This window comes from Lutra lutra, chromosome 8 (assembly GCF_902655055.1).
Source record: "Lutra lutra chromosome 8, mLutLut1.2, whole genome shotgun sequence".
In the NCBI taxonomy this organism is placed as follows: Eukaryota; Metazoa; Chordata; class Mammalia; order Carnivora; family Mustelidae; genus Lutra; species Lutra lutra.
Window position 1 is genome coordinate 60,519,622 of NC_062285.1, and position 13,489 is coordinate 60,533,110.

Below are 13,489 nucleotides of genomic sequence, written 5' to 3' on the forward strand. Positions count from 1 at the left end.
TTGTCACTCAATCTTCCCAGCTCCCAGCCCCTGCCCTGGGGCCGCAACACCAGTTAGTGGAAAAGCATGGTGCTCAGAGTCAGGAGGGTCCTTTCGGGCGCAGCCTCCATGGTCTAACCCCACCTATTTCCACACCTGCCCGCCTCCACCCCCACCGTGAAATGGAGCTGGAAGTACCTACCCCTTGGGACCACAGTGACAGAGGAAAGGCCCCTACACAGTGTCCCGCTGTGGCCCAGGGAGCCTGCAGGAGGCTGAGCGGGCCCTGAGCGTGCCCCCTCTGTGTGCCCGCAGGCCGCCCCAGGCCCCGCGTGGACACGCCCGGCCTTCAGCCCCAGCCCATGGACCTGCGGGTGGGCCAACGGCCCGCGGTGGAGCCCCCGCCGGAGCCCGCGCTGCTCACCCTTCAGCACCCCCAGCGCCTGCACCATCACCTGTTCTTCGCAGGCCTGCAGCCTCGCTCGGCGGAGTCCATGAGGGTAAGGTCGGCGCTCCCCGCCCCTGCAGCGGCCTTGAGCTCAGCCCCCAGCCTCCCACCCTCCCTCCCTCCTCCCCAGACCCTCGGCTCAGTCTTCAACTCCTTGCCCCTTCCTGGGCGGCCCGCCCTGCCCACAGCTCCCCATGGACACGCCGGTGCCCCAGCTGCAGGTGGGGCCCCAGGAGCAGGAGCTGCGGCAGCTTCTCAATAAGGACAAGAGCAAACGAAGTACGTTTGTGAACGTGGGTGGGGGGTCTGGAGGCTTTGCGGGGGGGGGGCACCAGGCTTGGCTCTCCGTAGGGACAGGACGATGGGCAGGCAGTGGGCCAGGGAGGCCACCATCCACCTGCCCCCGACCCACTCCCGACTCCCCTGCCCCAGGTGCCGTGGCCAGCAGCGCGGTCAAGCAGAAGCTGGCAGAAGTGATTCTGAAGAAGCAGCAGGCAGCCCTAGAGAGAACAGTCCATTCCAACAGTCCCAGCATTCCCTACAGGTAACGCTCTCCCAACGGCTCCCTTGTGTCCCTGTCATGCCTCCTCCCAAAGTGTCCATCCCATGAGCCCTTGTACTCGCTCCACCTGCCTCCCAGCTGCTTGTCAGCAGACCCATCCCCCTCACCTCTAATTACAATGCTGCCCCAACCTCTCTTCTCCCACCTGCCCCCTTTTCTCCTTTAATTATCACTCCCAACCCCACCTGAAGCCCTTCCTACCTGGCCCCCCGACCCAGCACAGACATACCACGCTGGCTTTCTTCTTCCTACACAAGTCCCTTTTCTCTTTAGGACTTCCCCGAAGCACAAAAATATCCTGATTCCTAGAGCAGTTTCCTCCCACAGGAGACAGAGTCCCCTTTGTGACTGGCCCGCACCCAAGTCCTGGGACCCTGGCTCCTAAGCTTAGATGGAGGCCTGCCTGGCCCCACAGCTGGCAGGGAGGCTGGCCCGGTGCGGCCACCTGGAGATGCCCCTGTTCTTGACTGCCACACGCTGCCTGGCCCTGTCAGCGACTGCCTCTCCTGGCAGGGCCTGGGGACCCAGGCTCAGGAAGAGCCCTTTGCAGAGCCTTCTGCTGCCAGGCCTCTGGGCAATCCCTGCCTCTCTGAAGCCACCTTGGCTTTCCCTCCGCAGAACTCTCGAGCCCTTGGAGACGGAAGGAGCTGCTCGCTCTATGCTCAGCAGCTTTCTGCCTCCTGTTCCCAGCCTGCCCAATGACCCCCCAGAACACTTCCCTCTCCGAAAGACAGGTGAGTGGGGCAGGCAAGTGAGAACCCTCCAGGGCAGGGTCAGGAGCCTGGAGGAGCGGGAGAGCCCGTGGGGCTGCAGCAGGTCAGCTCGCTGTGCTTTTCTCCCTGATGCCACCTTCTCTTGCCTTCGCCCAGAGGTGACTGGGAGGGAGGAGGGTGGTGTGGGGCCAAGTAACACCGGTGTTCCCACAGTCTCTGAGCCCAACCTGAAGCTACGCTACAAGCCCAAGAAGTCCCTGGAGCGGAGGAAGAACCCCCTGCTCAGAAAGGAGAGCGCCCCGCCCAGCCTGCGGCGGCGGCCCACAGAGACCCTTGGCGGTGAGGGCCAGCAGGGTGGGGGGGTGGCCCGTGTGGTCCCTCTGGGTTGGGGCCCGCCCAGACAGGACGACTGTGCGCGATTATACAGGCTGTGTCCAACACACTCGCCAGGGGGGCTGATTGAGGCCAAAAGCCAGCCCCTGCTCTGTTGCCCTTCTTCGAGGGCACCTTAAAAAAGTGGGCAAAGACAACAGAGTTAAGTGGTGGCCTGCCTTCTTCCTGCCCTTCTGGGAAGAAAGCAGGAAGCAGAGGCCACCCCCCTGGGGAAGGAGGACTGGCCCCGTTGTCCCGGCCACACCGGGCCTCTGACTGTGCTTCCCTCTCTGCTGCCCCTAGACTCTTCCCCGAGTAGCAGCAGCACGCCAGCGTCAGGCTGCAGTTCCCCCAATGACAGCGAGCATGGCCCTAACCCAGTCCTGGGCTCCGAGGTAAGCCCTAGCCAGGCCAGGCTCTCGGGGGCAGTTCTGAGGCTCAGCCTTCTTCTCAGCAAGTAGCCCTGACCGAGCTGGGGCCGCAGGGTCTGGGCAGCCCGGACCTGAGCCTCCTGGGGGTTCTGGGGAAGGCAGGCTTGGGGTAGAGGTCTGGGACCGGTGACCCCTGCCCTGCTCCCCATGGCAGGCGCTCTTGGGCCAGCGGCTGCGGCTGCAGGAGACCTCTCTGGCCCCGTTCGCCTTGCCGACAGTGTCCTTGCTGCCCGCAATCACGCTGGGGCTACCTGCCCCTGCCAGGGTGAGTGGCTGAGGCGCCCTCCCCCCCATCGCAAGCCCCCAGCTTCTTTTCCTCCCTTCTCCTACCACCTTACCCCAGCACCTTCACTGCTCTCTCTGTGGGGGATCTTCCCTCCTGTGACTTCCCCCTGCCTCCCCCCAGGCTGATGCTGACCGTAGGACCCATCCGACTCTGGGCCCTCGGGGGCCGGTCCTGGGGAGCCCCCATGCTCCCCTCTTCCTGCCGCATGGCCTGGAGCCTGAGGCTGGAGGCCCCTTGCCCTCTCGACTACAGCCCATCCTCCTCTTGGATCCCTCAGTTTCTCACGCCCCTCTGCTGACTGGTGAGTTCCAAGGCTTCTCCAGGGGAGGGCTGGTCCCTGCATCCTGCTAAGGGCCAGGCTTGGGAAGGGTCCCTTCCTTCCTCCCTGCCCCCTCGGCAGCCCCTCATCCTGCGTGTCTCCCCAGTGAGCCCGTGCCCCCCTGCCACCCCGTGCCTTTGCTTCCTTCCATTCCTCCCTTTGGTTCCTTCCTTATGCCCCACCCACACCCCGTTCTTTCCAGTGCCTGGGCTTGGGCCCCTGCCCTTCCACTTTGCCCAGTCCTTACTGACCACCGAGCGGCTCTCTGGGTCAGGCCTCCACCGGCCACTAAGCCGGACCCGCTCAGAGCCCCTGCCCCCAAGCGCCACCGCCCCCCCACCGCTGGGCCCCCTGCAGCCCCGCCTGGAACGGCTCAAACCTCACGTCCAGCTGATCAAGGTGAGGGGAACTGGCTAGGGGAGGTGATGAGGGGTTGCTTCACTGGGCCTCTGGGGGTTGAGAAAAGGGAGGCTCAGGAAGGGCTGGGACCTGGAGGGCCAGAAAGAGGATATGGCTCCCAAGAGCTCAGAGCTGTGTGGCCATTGAAGTCCCAACAAGATGAGTGGCCACACAGCCCAGCCCACCACGGCCCACCGCACAGCTTGTGTCCCAGCATGGCTTCTCAGTGGGCATCTCCCTTCCCCAGAGGCCAGCCAAGCCCAGTGAGAAGCCCCGACTGCGGCAGATACCCTCCGCCGAGGACCTAGAGACAGATGGTGGGGGAGTGGGGCCAGTGGGGGATGACGGCCTGGAACACAGGGAGTCAAGCCACGGGCAGCATGAAGCCAGAGGCCCTATTCCTCTCCAGCAGCACCAGCAGGTATGGCAGCACCCATGTCCCTGGAAAGGTGTAGTCGGGAGACCCTGGGGCCTAGCATAGATGGAAGGGAGGGAGCTAGCTCCTCAGTGCAGGAGGTGAGTCTGGGACCCAGGTTGCCCTACCAGATCCGTACCAAGGTGCAGACATGCCCCCGCCATGCACACGTCTGTGTACATGCACACATGCACACACGCACACACACACACACACACAGGCACACTCTGGCAGCCTGCCAGTCTTGGGGGAAGCCATGTCCCTTGTCTGGTGCTGAGGCTGGCCTCTCACCAAGCCGTGTACATCCCTGCCCCAGCCCCTCTCCCCTGTGACCCGTTGTCCAGTGTCCAGGATGGGGGCTGGGACCAGAAATGGGGCAGGTGTGGGCAGCACTCTCAGTGTGAGGCAAGTCCTGGGGGCTGAGTTTGCTGGGGCTGCTGGGACAAGGACCACAGACCCAGCCCCTACAACGACAGAAGTACGTCATCTCACTGTTCTGGAGGCCAGAAGGCCAACACTGGGGTTTGTCTTTCCGAAGGCAGGGCTGCTCCTGCCTCTGTCCTCAGCTGTAGATGGCCGTCTTCTCCCTGTGTCCTCATACCATCTTCCCCCTCTGCCTGCCTGGGTCCAACTTTTCCCTTTTTATAAGGACAAAAGTCCTACTGGATTAAGGCTCACCCTAATGACCTCATTTTAACTTGATTATTTCTGTAATTACCTGTCTCCAAATAAGGTTACATTCTGAGGTACTGGTGCGGGGCTTAGAACTTCATGAATGGGAAGTGGCAGGGACACAGCTAAACCTACCGTGTCTGGCAACAGTCCACACACATGCAGTGGCTAATGCACATCCCTGTGTCCTTGGGCAGTTGGCCTGAGGCCCCTTACCTAGGTTCTGGCTTTGGAGTCCCAAAGGTCTGAGAAAGTCTGGGGGCACAGGGTGGTCATTCTGGGCTGCTGACTTCTGGGGGTGATGCGAGGGGCTGAGGGTTCAGAGATCAAAGGCCAGAGCCCTGCCAGGAGGCAGGGCTAAAAATCTCTCCCAAAAGGGACCTGCCCAGAGGTTTCCAAGGCCCTGGGCAACAGCAGATGGAGCAGAATCCTGAGACCTGGAGACTGAGGCCCCCTGTGTCCCTCAGGTGTTCCTCTGGGAGCAGCAGCGACTAGCTGGACGGCTCCCCCGGGGAGGAACTGGGGACTCTGTACTGCTTCCCCTGGCCCAGGGCAGTCACCGGCCCCTGTCCAGGGCTCAGTCATCCCCAGCCGCACCTGCCTCATTGCCAACTCCAGAGCCCGCCAGTCAGGCCCGTGTCCTGCCCAGCTCAGATACCCCTGCCAGGAGCCTGCCCTTCACCACAGGTAAGGCCAAGATCAGGGTGGGACAGGAGAAGGGGCAGGGGGGCCCACAGGGGCTCAGACATAAGTCCATGTCTGGTCTTGCTGTCACTTGGGACATTGTTCGAGGCCACAGAGCACTTGCTTGGCCTTGTCACAGCCTCACGGTGTCCCATGAAGGAGGTGGAGTGGGTGGTGGTCCTCACTGTGCAGATGAGGACACCTGGGCTCAGAACTAAGGTGACAAGCTTGTGGTCAAAGAGCAAGCTGAGGGTCAAGCCAGGTTAAGGATCTGGGTCTCCTGACAACCCAGACCTGGTAAAGGAAGATTGGTAAAGGAAGAGCTCAAAAGTATTTTAGAAATTTTGAAAAACACCAAAAAATATAAGAATACGATAAAAATAGCCGACCGGTCTCCCACCACCCCAAAGCCACCTCTCCTAAGGGCTGCTGTGTAGTTCAGCATCACCTTTGTTCTAGAAAGCTGTGTATAGATACCACACACACTCATTGCGTGTTGAGCCCTGCTTTATTCTGTTAACATATTATGAATATGTCATGATACAATTAACCTTTAAAAATGAGATTTTTATAGTATTTCATCACAGTATTTTTTTTTTTTTTTTGATGATTTCTTATTGGTGGGGCGGATAGGTGTCCACTCATTTTTCCCCATGAGAATTTCTTGTCCCTGAATCTTCGCTCATCCCTGGCATTGTTTCCCAAAGGCTGTTCTTAAGGAGTGGCCTCCCTGGGTCAAGTGGGATCAGCATTTTGAAGATCCCAGTGTCCTGAGGCATGCTGAAAGTGACCCGTCAACCATGTGCAGGGCACTCTAGGCGGCCTGCTGGTCAACCCAAAACAGTCACTTCCCCAAAACTGCATCTGTCTTGTCACATGGCTCCGCGTCACTGTGAGCTTCCCAGCTCTTGGTTTGGGGCTTTCTGAGGAATTCTTTCTCCTCTCACACCCCTGTGGCAGCCTGGCTGGGTTGTGAACATCTAGCGTGAGACCCCAACCTTAGGCCCCCTTTGATCAGGCTCAGAGCTCTCAAGGTCTTGGTGGCCACAGGAAGCCATGTGTGGAGAGTCAGGGTGGCAGGAAGTCAGGAGCTCTGTGGCAGAGGTGTTGGCTGGGGCACACCTGTGTGTGTGTGTGTGTGTGTGTGTGTGTGTGAAAGACTGAGGGGCTGGATGGGGGATGTGAGGCTGTGTGAGTCTGGGGGCGATGGGATGTCAGGTCTGGCTCCATGTGGGTGTGGCGTGTGTGGCCCTGGGGGAAAGAGGGGACCCCTGGGCTCTGGACCCTGAGTCCTGCTCTCGGCAGGGCTGGTCTACGATTCGGTCATGCTGAAGCACCAGTGCTCCTGTGGGGACAACAGCAGGCACCCGGAGCACGCGGGCCGGATCCAGAGCATCTGGTCTCGGCTGCAGGAGCGGGGGCTCCGGAGCCAGTGCGAGGTGAGGAAGCAGGGGGCGGGAGATGAAGGGCCTGAGTGGGTGGTGGTCATGGCAGGGAGGAAGAGTGCAGGGGCAGGGGTGGGGGGAGCCCAGGCTCAGGAGGTCTGTGGGCCCATCCTCAGTGTCTCCGGGGCCGGAAGGCCTCCCTGGAGGAGCTGCAGTCCGTGCACTCGGAGCGGCACGTGCTCCTCTATGGCACCAACCCGCTCAGCCGCCTCAAACTGGACAATGGGAAGCTGGCAGGTAGGGGCCCCAATGGCTCCCGGGATCCCTACGCCTCCCCTGACCCAGCCCCACACAGCCTGCCCCTCGGGCATCCTGGGAGTCCCCCTGCCGCCTGCTGTTCCCCTTCCCCAACTCCCCGGCCCCAGCCCCCCTCAGGCCAGAGCTGAGAGGCTTCTGGGCTCACACACACTGGGCCTCTCCCCACAGGGCTCCTGGCACAGCGGATGTTTGTGATGCTGCCCTGTGGTGGGGTAGGGGTAAGTGTGCCCGGGGGGCTTGAGCGCCCATTGCCATGGGCTCTTGGAGCTCCTCCCTTCTGTTCTCCCAGGCCCAGCCCCTACGTGCTTGTTCTTGGGGTCCTGCCAGACCTGTTGGGCCAGGGGCTCTCCCATAATGCTCCTCTGCCGGCTAGAAGCTCCCTGTGGCCAGGTGTGTCCTCTACCCATCAGTGTCTCCTGAGCGGGGAGCCCTTTGCCTTGCACTTAGATGGTGTTCAGTAGATGTGGAGTGAGGCTCAAAGAGCAGGGGATTGTCTCCCTTCGTAAAGCCCTGGTGGTGGTCGGGATTCGCCCTTCCACGCCGGCCTCCGGGTGGAGTCGGGCTGCTTGGCCGGAGCTGTGGGGATGCCTCCAGGGTGCTCGGTGACCCAGGCAATTTTCTCCCACAGCCCAGCTTCCCCTCCTCCCAGTTCACCCTGCTTAGCGAGCTCCTTGCCTCCTCTGGTGGCATCCCAGCCCGGATTATGGAGGCAGGGGATTAGAGGCCTAGCTCTGGAGGGAAGTGGGAGCTGTAGCTGGGGGGCTGTTGGGGAGCCAGTCAGCGCCCTGTTCACAACTTCCCATTTCTTGCCACTTTCTGATTTTTCCAACTGTTGTTGCTTCTGTTTTCTCCTCCCTCCTCTCCCTCTCTGTCTGTCTCTCTCTCTCTCTTTCTCCAGCCTCTTGCGACTCTCTCTGCCTTCCTCGCCTCTCTTGGTCCGCCTCGCCCTCCCCATCTCCCCATCATGCCCCCCGGCCCCTCCCTAGCCTTGAGGCCCAGGGACTGGGTTTGGGGGGCCTCCCAGCCTGGGCTAGGGGCCCTGAGTGGAAGACAGTGGTGCAGACGGCCCCTCGAGCTCCGACCGTCCCGCAGGGCCTGAGCAGAGTCAGCTGGGGCTTAAAACCCCCTCCCGGTCCAAACCCCAAGTCCCGCCCAGGTAACGCCATGCCCCCTCCTCTGACTGGGGAGGCAGGCGCGATGCTGCTGGCAGAGTGCTGGCCAGATACGGGCTGGTGATATGGACTGAAGCTGGGAAGGAGAAGTCATGCTGGGATTGGGGGACGCAGGAGGCCTTGCCTTTGGGTGGTGGGGCCCTGGGGAGGCAGCGCTGTCTGCCCAGTTCCCTGCCCCTGGGGTCCTGGCCGTGGGGTGGGCACTGCCCAAGTGGGCCCTGGTTCCTGTGGGGGCCTTGGATGATGCGGGCCCTGACTCTGGCCCCCACAGGTGGACACCGATACCATCTGGAACGAGCTGCATTCCTCCAACGCAGCCCGCTGGGCCGCTGGCAGCGTCACTGACCTCGCCTTCAAAGTAGCTTCCCGTGAGCTAAAGGTAGGAGCTGTGAGTGGAGAGTGGGTCAGCCACAGAGAGGGTAGCAGGCTGGGGCAGTAGGGAAGGTCAAATCCAGAACTGCAGGCCTCTCACTCCTCTTGGATAGTGCCTCAGGGTTTTGGAAGGAAATTGAGAGTTCTGGCGACAAAGCTGAGATTCGAACCTTATGCTCATGCTATATGCTGGGGGTCAAGCCGCTGGTCTCTAAGAGACCCAGAGTCATAATTATTCAGGATCATTTCACACACAGACCCGCTGTGTGACCACCGGGCAGTTGTAGAGCGTCTCTGGACCTCTTCCGTCAGCAGATCGGTTCTTCGCCATCCGAGGTTTTATAGACTGGGTTGGTGCCTGTGCTTGTTCACTCTGGGGCAGGCACCTGACAGGGGCTTGTGCTGAGGCCCGAACCCCCTGCTGTTGAAGAGCTCACAGCCCAAGGGGGGCGTGTGTCCGGTGTCCCGGCTCCTCCTCAGAGTGGCGTGCAATAAAGAGCTCAGTGCTGGGCTGTACCTTCTGGCTTCACCCTTTGACAAGCGGGCAACTTCCCACAAGCTACTTAACTTGCCCAAGCTTCAGATTCTCCTCAGCTGTGAACTAGAGAGAACCCTGTTTCTCTCATGGAGATGTTGTGAGGATTAGGCGACATTTACCTCAGGGAGCTGTCAGGATGAAGTCCCGCATTTATGGAGTGCTGGGGCATGGAGTTTCTGCCCGAAAAACAGTAGCTTTTGTTAAAAAGTGATGAGAGTCAGGACACACCAGGGTGGAGGGTGTTCACCGTCGCCCTAAAAGCACCCTCCAGGCCTCAGGGCATCTCAGATCCCGCCTGGCCGCAGTCAGATCTGCTGACAGTTGTTGTCCTACGGCCCCTTCTCAAGGCATGAGCCTGAGCTTGGGGCAGCTTCGTGGAGATGTGGGTCTGAGTGCAGGCCGTTTGGCTGACAAGCATTCTCTCTCTTTCCAGAATGGTTTTGCAGTGGTTCGGCCCCCAGGACACCATGCTGACCATTCCACAGCCATGTAAGGCTGGGGGGAGGTCAGGGAGGGGGTGAGATGGGGGGGCATTCCCCCCTCTGTCCCCTGAGCCTTCTGGGGCCGGGCTGGACTGGGGCGGCCAGAGGAAACGGGAGAGGTGAAGACACAGGGGAAGAATGGCCGGGCAGAGCCTCTCTCTCTCTTCCTCCCAGGGGCTTCTGCTTCTTCAACTCCGTGGCCATTGCCTGCCGGCAGCTTCAACAACAGGGCAAGGCCAGCAAGATCCTCATCATGGACTGGGTAGGTTCTGGTTCCTAGTTCCTGGCCCCTTCAGATCCGAGAGCCCTGTAGAAAGAGCCCCTAGCCTGGCAGCAGAGGATCTGTCTTCCTGTCCGAGTTCTGCATGAGCCTCCTGGGCCTCTATGTCCCTCTGTATATAAAATGCGGGCGAAGATAAGAGCCACATCGGGGGGCTGCCGGGAGTCCCAGAGGCAACCGCGTGTGGGAAGGCCCTCAGCCATCACGAACTCCCACGGCGGGAGGAGCCACTTGAGTGCTCTTTGGCCTCCAGTGGCTTCTTTCTGCAGGTGTCACTGCATTGCCCCTACAGTCACAGGGATAGCAGGTCAGCTCAATGTGCCCCTAATCACATCTAGACCCTGCAGTTTAACCTGTGATGGGTCTGAACCTGACTGGTACCTGGTTTCAGATGAGGAAGGTGAGCCCAGAGATGTTAAGTAACTCACACACAGTCACACGTCTGGTAAATCCTGAGACTGGGACTTGAACCCAGGCCAGTTAGCTCTGGAGTCCATGCACCTAAGCCAGACACTCTGCCTGAGCGTCTGTGAATGCGACATGCCTCTACAGCTGTTGACTGCAGAGGAAATTTCTACCCTTGTGCCCACACACGGTCCTGTGACTTACCAAGTGTCAGACCATAGCTCTTCCTAGCAGTGGTGGCCCCGGGCCTCACCGACCTGCCCCTCCATAACTGAGCTTGGTTTCCGATCACCTTATCACTCCTTGACCACAGGCAAGATGCGTTAGTGAAGGTTCCTGACATGCGTAGGCCTGGACTTGCCCCTCTTCTGCCGTACATGTCTTGTGCCCGCTGGCCAGTTGGCCCTTGGCGAGCCTCCTCCCCTTCAGGGTCTCGCGGTATACTCTCCCCGGTCCAGGGCTGTGTGCCCAGATGTGCGCACACGGAGAAGCACAGAGAGGGCCGGAGGACTACTTGGGACAACTCAACAGTGTAGCTCTGGGAACCCCAGCCTCCTTACTCCCAGTCTAGGGTCCTGACCCTCAGACGAGGGACACTTGAAACCTCCGTGAGCTGTGCCAGCCCCCATCGGCGTGCCTTCAGGCCTTCACTAATCTGTTGTCCATCCCCCTGCCCAGGATGTTCATCATGGCAACGGCACCCAGCAGACCTTCTATCAGGACCCCAGTGTGCTCTACATCTCCTTGCATCGCCATGATGACGGCAACTTCTTCCCAGGAAGCGGGGCCGTGGATGAGGTAACTGCATGCTCCCTTCCAGCCCCGTTGGCTCTCCCTGCATCCCAACTAGCTGTGGGATCCCGGGCAGGTTGGTTGGGTTCTCTGATGTTCTGTTCCTCTATCTGGAAGTGAAAAGGCCAGTTGAGCTGGTCTCTCAGTGCTGGCATCCTGGGGTTCTTCTCCTGGGACCCTGCTCTCCTCTGGTCTCTCTCGCCTCCTGTTTTCCAGGTGGGAGCTGGTAGTGGTGAGGGCTTCAATGTCAACGTGGCCTGGGCTGGAGGCCTGGACCCCCCGATGGGGGATCCTGAGTACCTGGCCGCCTTCAGGTGAGTGCTCTGGGGCCCCAGAGGAGGTCCAGTCAGCAAGGCCACTCTTTCGTGCCTCTTTTCCCAACAGTACCAGGCCGGAGGTGATGGGTTGGTTTGGCAGCCTGTCCTCATCCACTTACTGGACATGATAAGCCAGTCCCAGGGTGGGCCTTTCAGACTGAGACAAATAAAAGGAAAGGCACTGTTACAGTGGCCTCTAGGAGCCTCCAGTCCCCATGAAAAGACGGGAGACACAGAATGAAAAAGTCAGGGATACTTTATCAAGTCACGTGTTACCCAGAGCCAGTGTTGAACTGAGTGCCGGAAGATAGGCAGGGTGAAGTGAGCATAGCTGCCACATTCAGTCAAGCAAGGCTGCTTGGAGGAGGTGGGCTTTGCATGAGAGATAAGAAATTTAAATTATGGAGAAAGAAAGCAGATGATGTTCGTATTGAAGGAGTTGCTTAAGAAAGGGCCTTGGGCTCTGTTTAGGAGCCCTTATGTTTCCCTCTGGGTGCCTATACTCCATTTGGGAAAAGAGAATCCTGGAAGTAGGTCTCACATACTTTTCTGGAAATAGTCTCCATGAGAGCTAATTCTGGAGAAGCCCCGGACTGGGCTTCCTAGTGTCTGTGTGCCCTGAGCCCAGGGCTTCGAAACACATCAAAATGGACCCCAGAGTTGGGTGAGGGATGGAGGGAGGCAGCTGCGGGGGGCCGGCAGAGGCAGAGGATAAGAATGAATCTGGGTGGCCTAGGATGTCAACAGAGTCAGCTCTTAGGTGGCGAGAGGTAAGGTGTGGTCAACTCAGTCCGAAGTGAGTGGCAGCTGCGTCCCAGTAGTTTCAGTCCCCAAGGCTTAGTGTCCTGCCCACACTGTGGCCCTGCCCCACCGCACCCCACAGACACACACACACACACACACACGCGCGCACGCGCCCAAGCACCCATGGACATACACACACTCTTCTTTCTTCTCCTTTGGGACCCCATCCCTAACTCCTTCCTGTCCCTTCCCTGTTAAGAGCTCTGGGTGGCTAAGTCCTTAGACTGTGCCAGGGATATGGGTGGCCAGCCAGGTCAGAGAGGCTAGACGGATCCATTTATCCTGCTGGGAGATTGGGTGACTTGGAGTCCTAAGAGCAGGGTACTCACGGTAAAGCTGGTAGGAAGAGGCCTGTCCCCAGCAGCCCCGCACAGAGTGCTGAGCCCCTGCGTCTGGCCCCCACACAGGATGGTCGTGATGCCCATCGCCCGAGAGTTCTCTCCGGACCTGGTCCTGGTGTCAGCTGGGTTTGATGCCGCCGAGGGTCACCCAGCCCCACTGGGTGGCTACCATGTTTCCGCTAAATGTAAGGAGGGCCCAGCTCAGGGGGAGAGGTAGGGAATGAGGGCTAGGCTGGGAGGAGAGTCCTGGGGACTGCCCCAGTCCTGGTGAAGGTGGCAGTGGCCAGCTCAGGACCATGAGTGAGGACGGGTGTGGCAGCTGGGCCTGATGTTCCCTGGGCCCTCCTCGCCTAGCCCTGCCCAGAGCCCTTTCTCATGACCAGGGCTGTCACCACAGGAGACCTACACTACAACCTGGGGGTGACATCTGTTAGCCAAGAAGCTTGGCCTTGGGACTCCCCCGCCCCCCACAATGCACATCCCAGTTGTGCCATCCCCAGCTGAGTGCCAGCTTCTCCTGGAGGTGGACGGGGAGGAGCCCACTCAGCCTGCTGGGCCCCAGGGCTTGGGAGACAGAAGGAGAAGATGGTGTGACTTAGTGGAAAAGACAGGCTGGAGTACAAGCCCCAGGTTCCAGTCCACTTCCTGGCTGTGGGCCTCATGCAAGTCCCTTAAGCCCCGCAAGCCTCGACTGGGGCATATGAATAGGTCTGACACGGGGGACCCCGTGAAAGGCCTGGAAGGAGGAGAGATGTGTGCATCTGAGCATCATTTATAAAGAAGGACGCCAGCAGAGAAATTTCAGAGAGAGTCCACCTCTTCTCCAGGCCTGCCTCTCCTTTTCCTTCCTACCCAACCGTCTAGGTTTTGGGTACATGACACAGCAGCTGATGAGCTTGGCAGGAGGTGCAGTGGTGCTGGCCTTGGAAGGTGGCCATGACCTCACAGCCATCTGTGATGCGTCTGAGGCCTGTGTGGCTGCTCTTCTGGGCAACAAGGTGAG

The 13,489-nt window shown here is 59.9% G+C and overlaps 1 protein-coding gene across 8 annotated transcripts in view; it reads left to right on the plus strand.

The window, feature by feature from the left end:
• Window positions 1-13,489, plus strand: part of HDAC7 (histone deacetylase 7) — a 35,884-nt gene that overhangs the window by 18,984 nt on the left and 3,411 nt on the right. For 6 of the 8 annotated variants that reach the window (XM_047741698.1, XM_047741694.1, XM_047741695.1 and 3 more), the window contains exons 3-23: window positions 295-479; window positions 616-706; window positions 860-971; window positions 1,608-1,723; window positions 1,916-2,041; window positions 2,378-2,469; window positions 2,660-2,770; window positions 2,912-3,092; window positions 3,313-3,509; window positions 3,757-3,930; window positions 5,064-5,283; window positions 6,586-6,719; window positions 6,842-6,962; window positions 7,152-7,201; window positions 8,427-8,534; window positions 9,499-9,554; window positions 9,722-9,809; window positions 10,911-11,030; window positions 11,241-11,338; window positions 12,553-12,671; window positions 13,351-13,484. In XM_047741698.1, coding sequence (XP_047597654.1) covers window positions 342-479; window positions 616-706; window positions 860-971; window positions 1,608-1,723; window positions 1,916-2,041; window positions 2,378-2,469; window positions 2,660-2,770; window positions 2,912-3,092; window positions 3,313-3,509; window positions 3,757-3,930; window positions 5,064-5,283; window positions 6,586-6,719; window positions 6,842-6,962; window positions 7,152-7,201; window positions 8,427-8,534; window positions 9,499-9,554; window positions 9,722-9,809; window positions 10,911-11,030; window positions 11,241-11,338; window positions 12,553-12,671; window positions 13,351-13,484 — 2,586 coding nt within the window. In that variant the 5' untranslated portion in view covers window positions 295-341. The remainder of the gene's footprint in view (window positions 1-294; window positions 480-615; window positions 707-859; window positions 972-1,607; window positions 1,724-1,915; window positions 2,042-2,377; window positions 2,470-2,659; window positions 2,771-2,911; window positions 3,093-3,312; window positions 3,510-3,756; window positions 3,931-5,063; window positions 5,284-6,585; window positions 6,720-6,841; window positions 6,963-7,151; window positions 7,202-8,426; window positions 8,535-9,498; window positions 9,555-9,721; window positions 9,810-10,910; window positions 11,031-11,240; window positions 11,339-12,552; window positions 12,672-13,350; window positions 13,485-13,489) is intronic. The other 2 variants (XM_047741697.1, XM_047741696.1) reach the window with 2 other exon arrangements.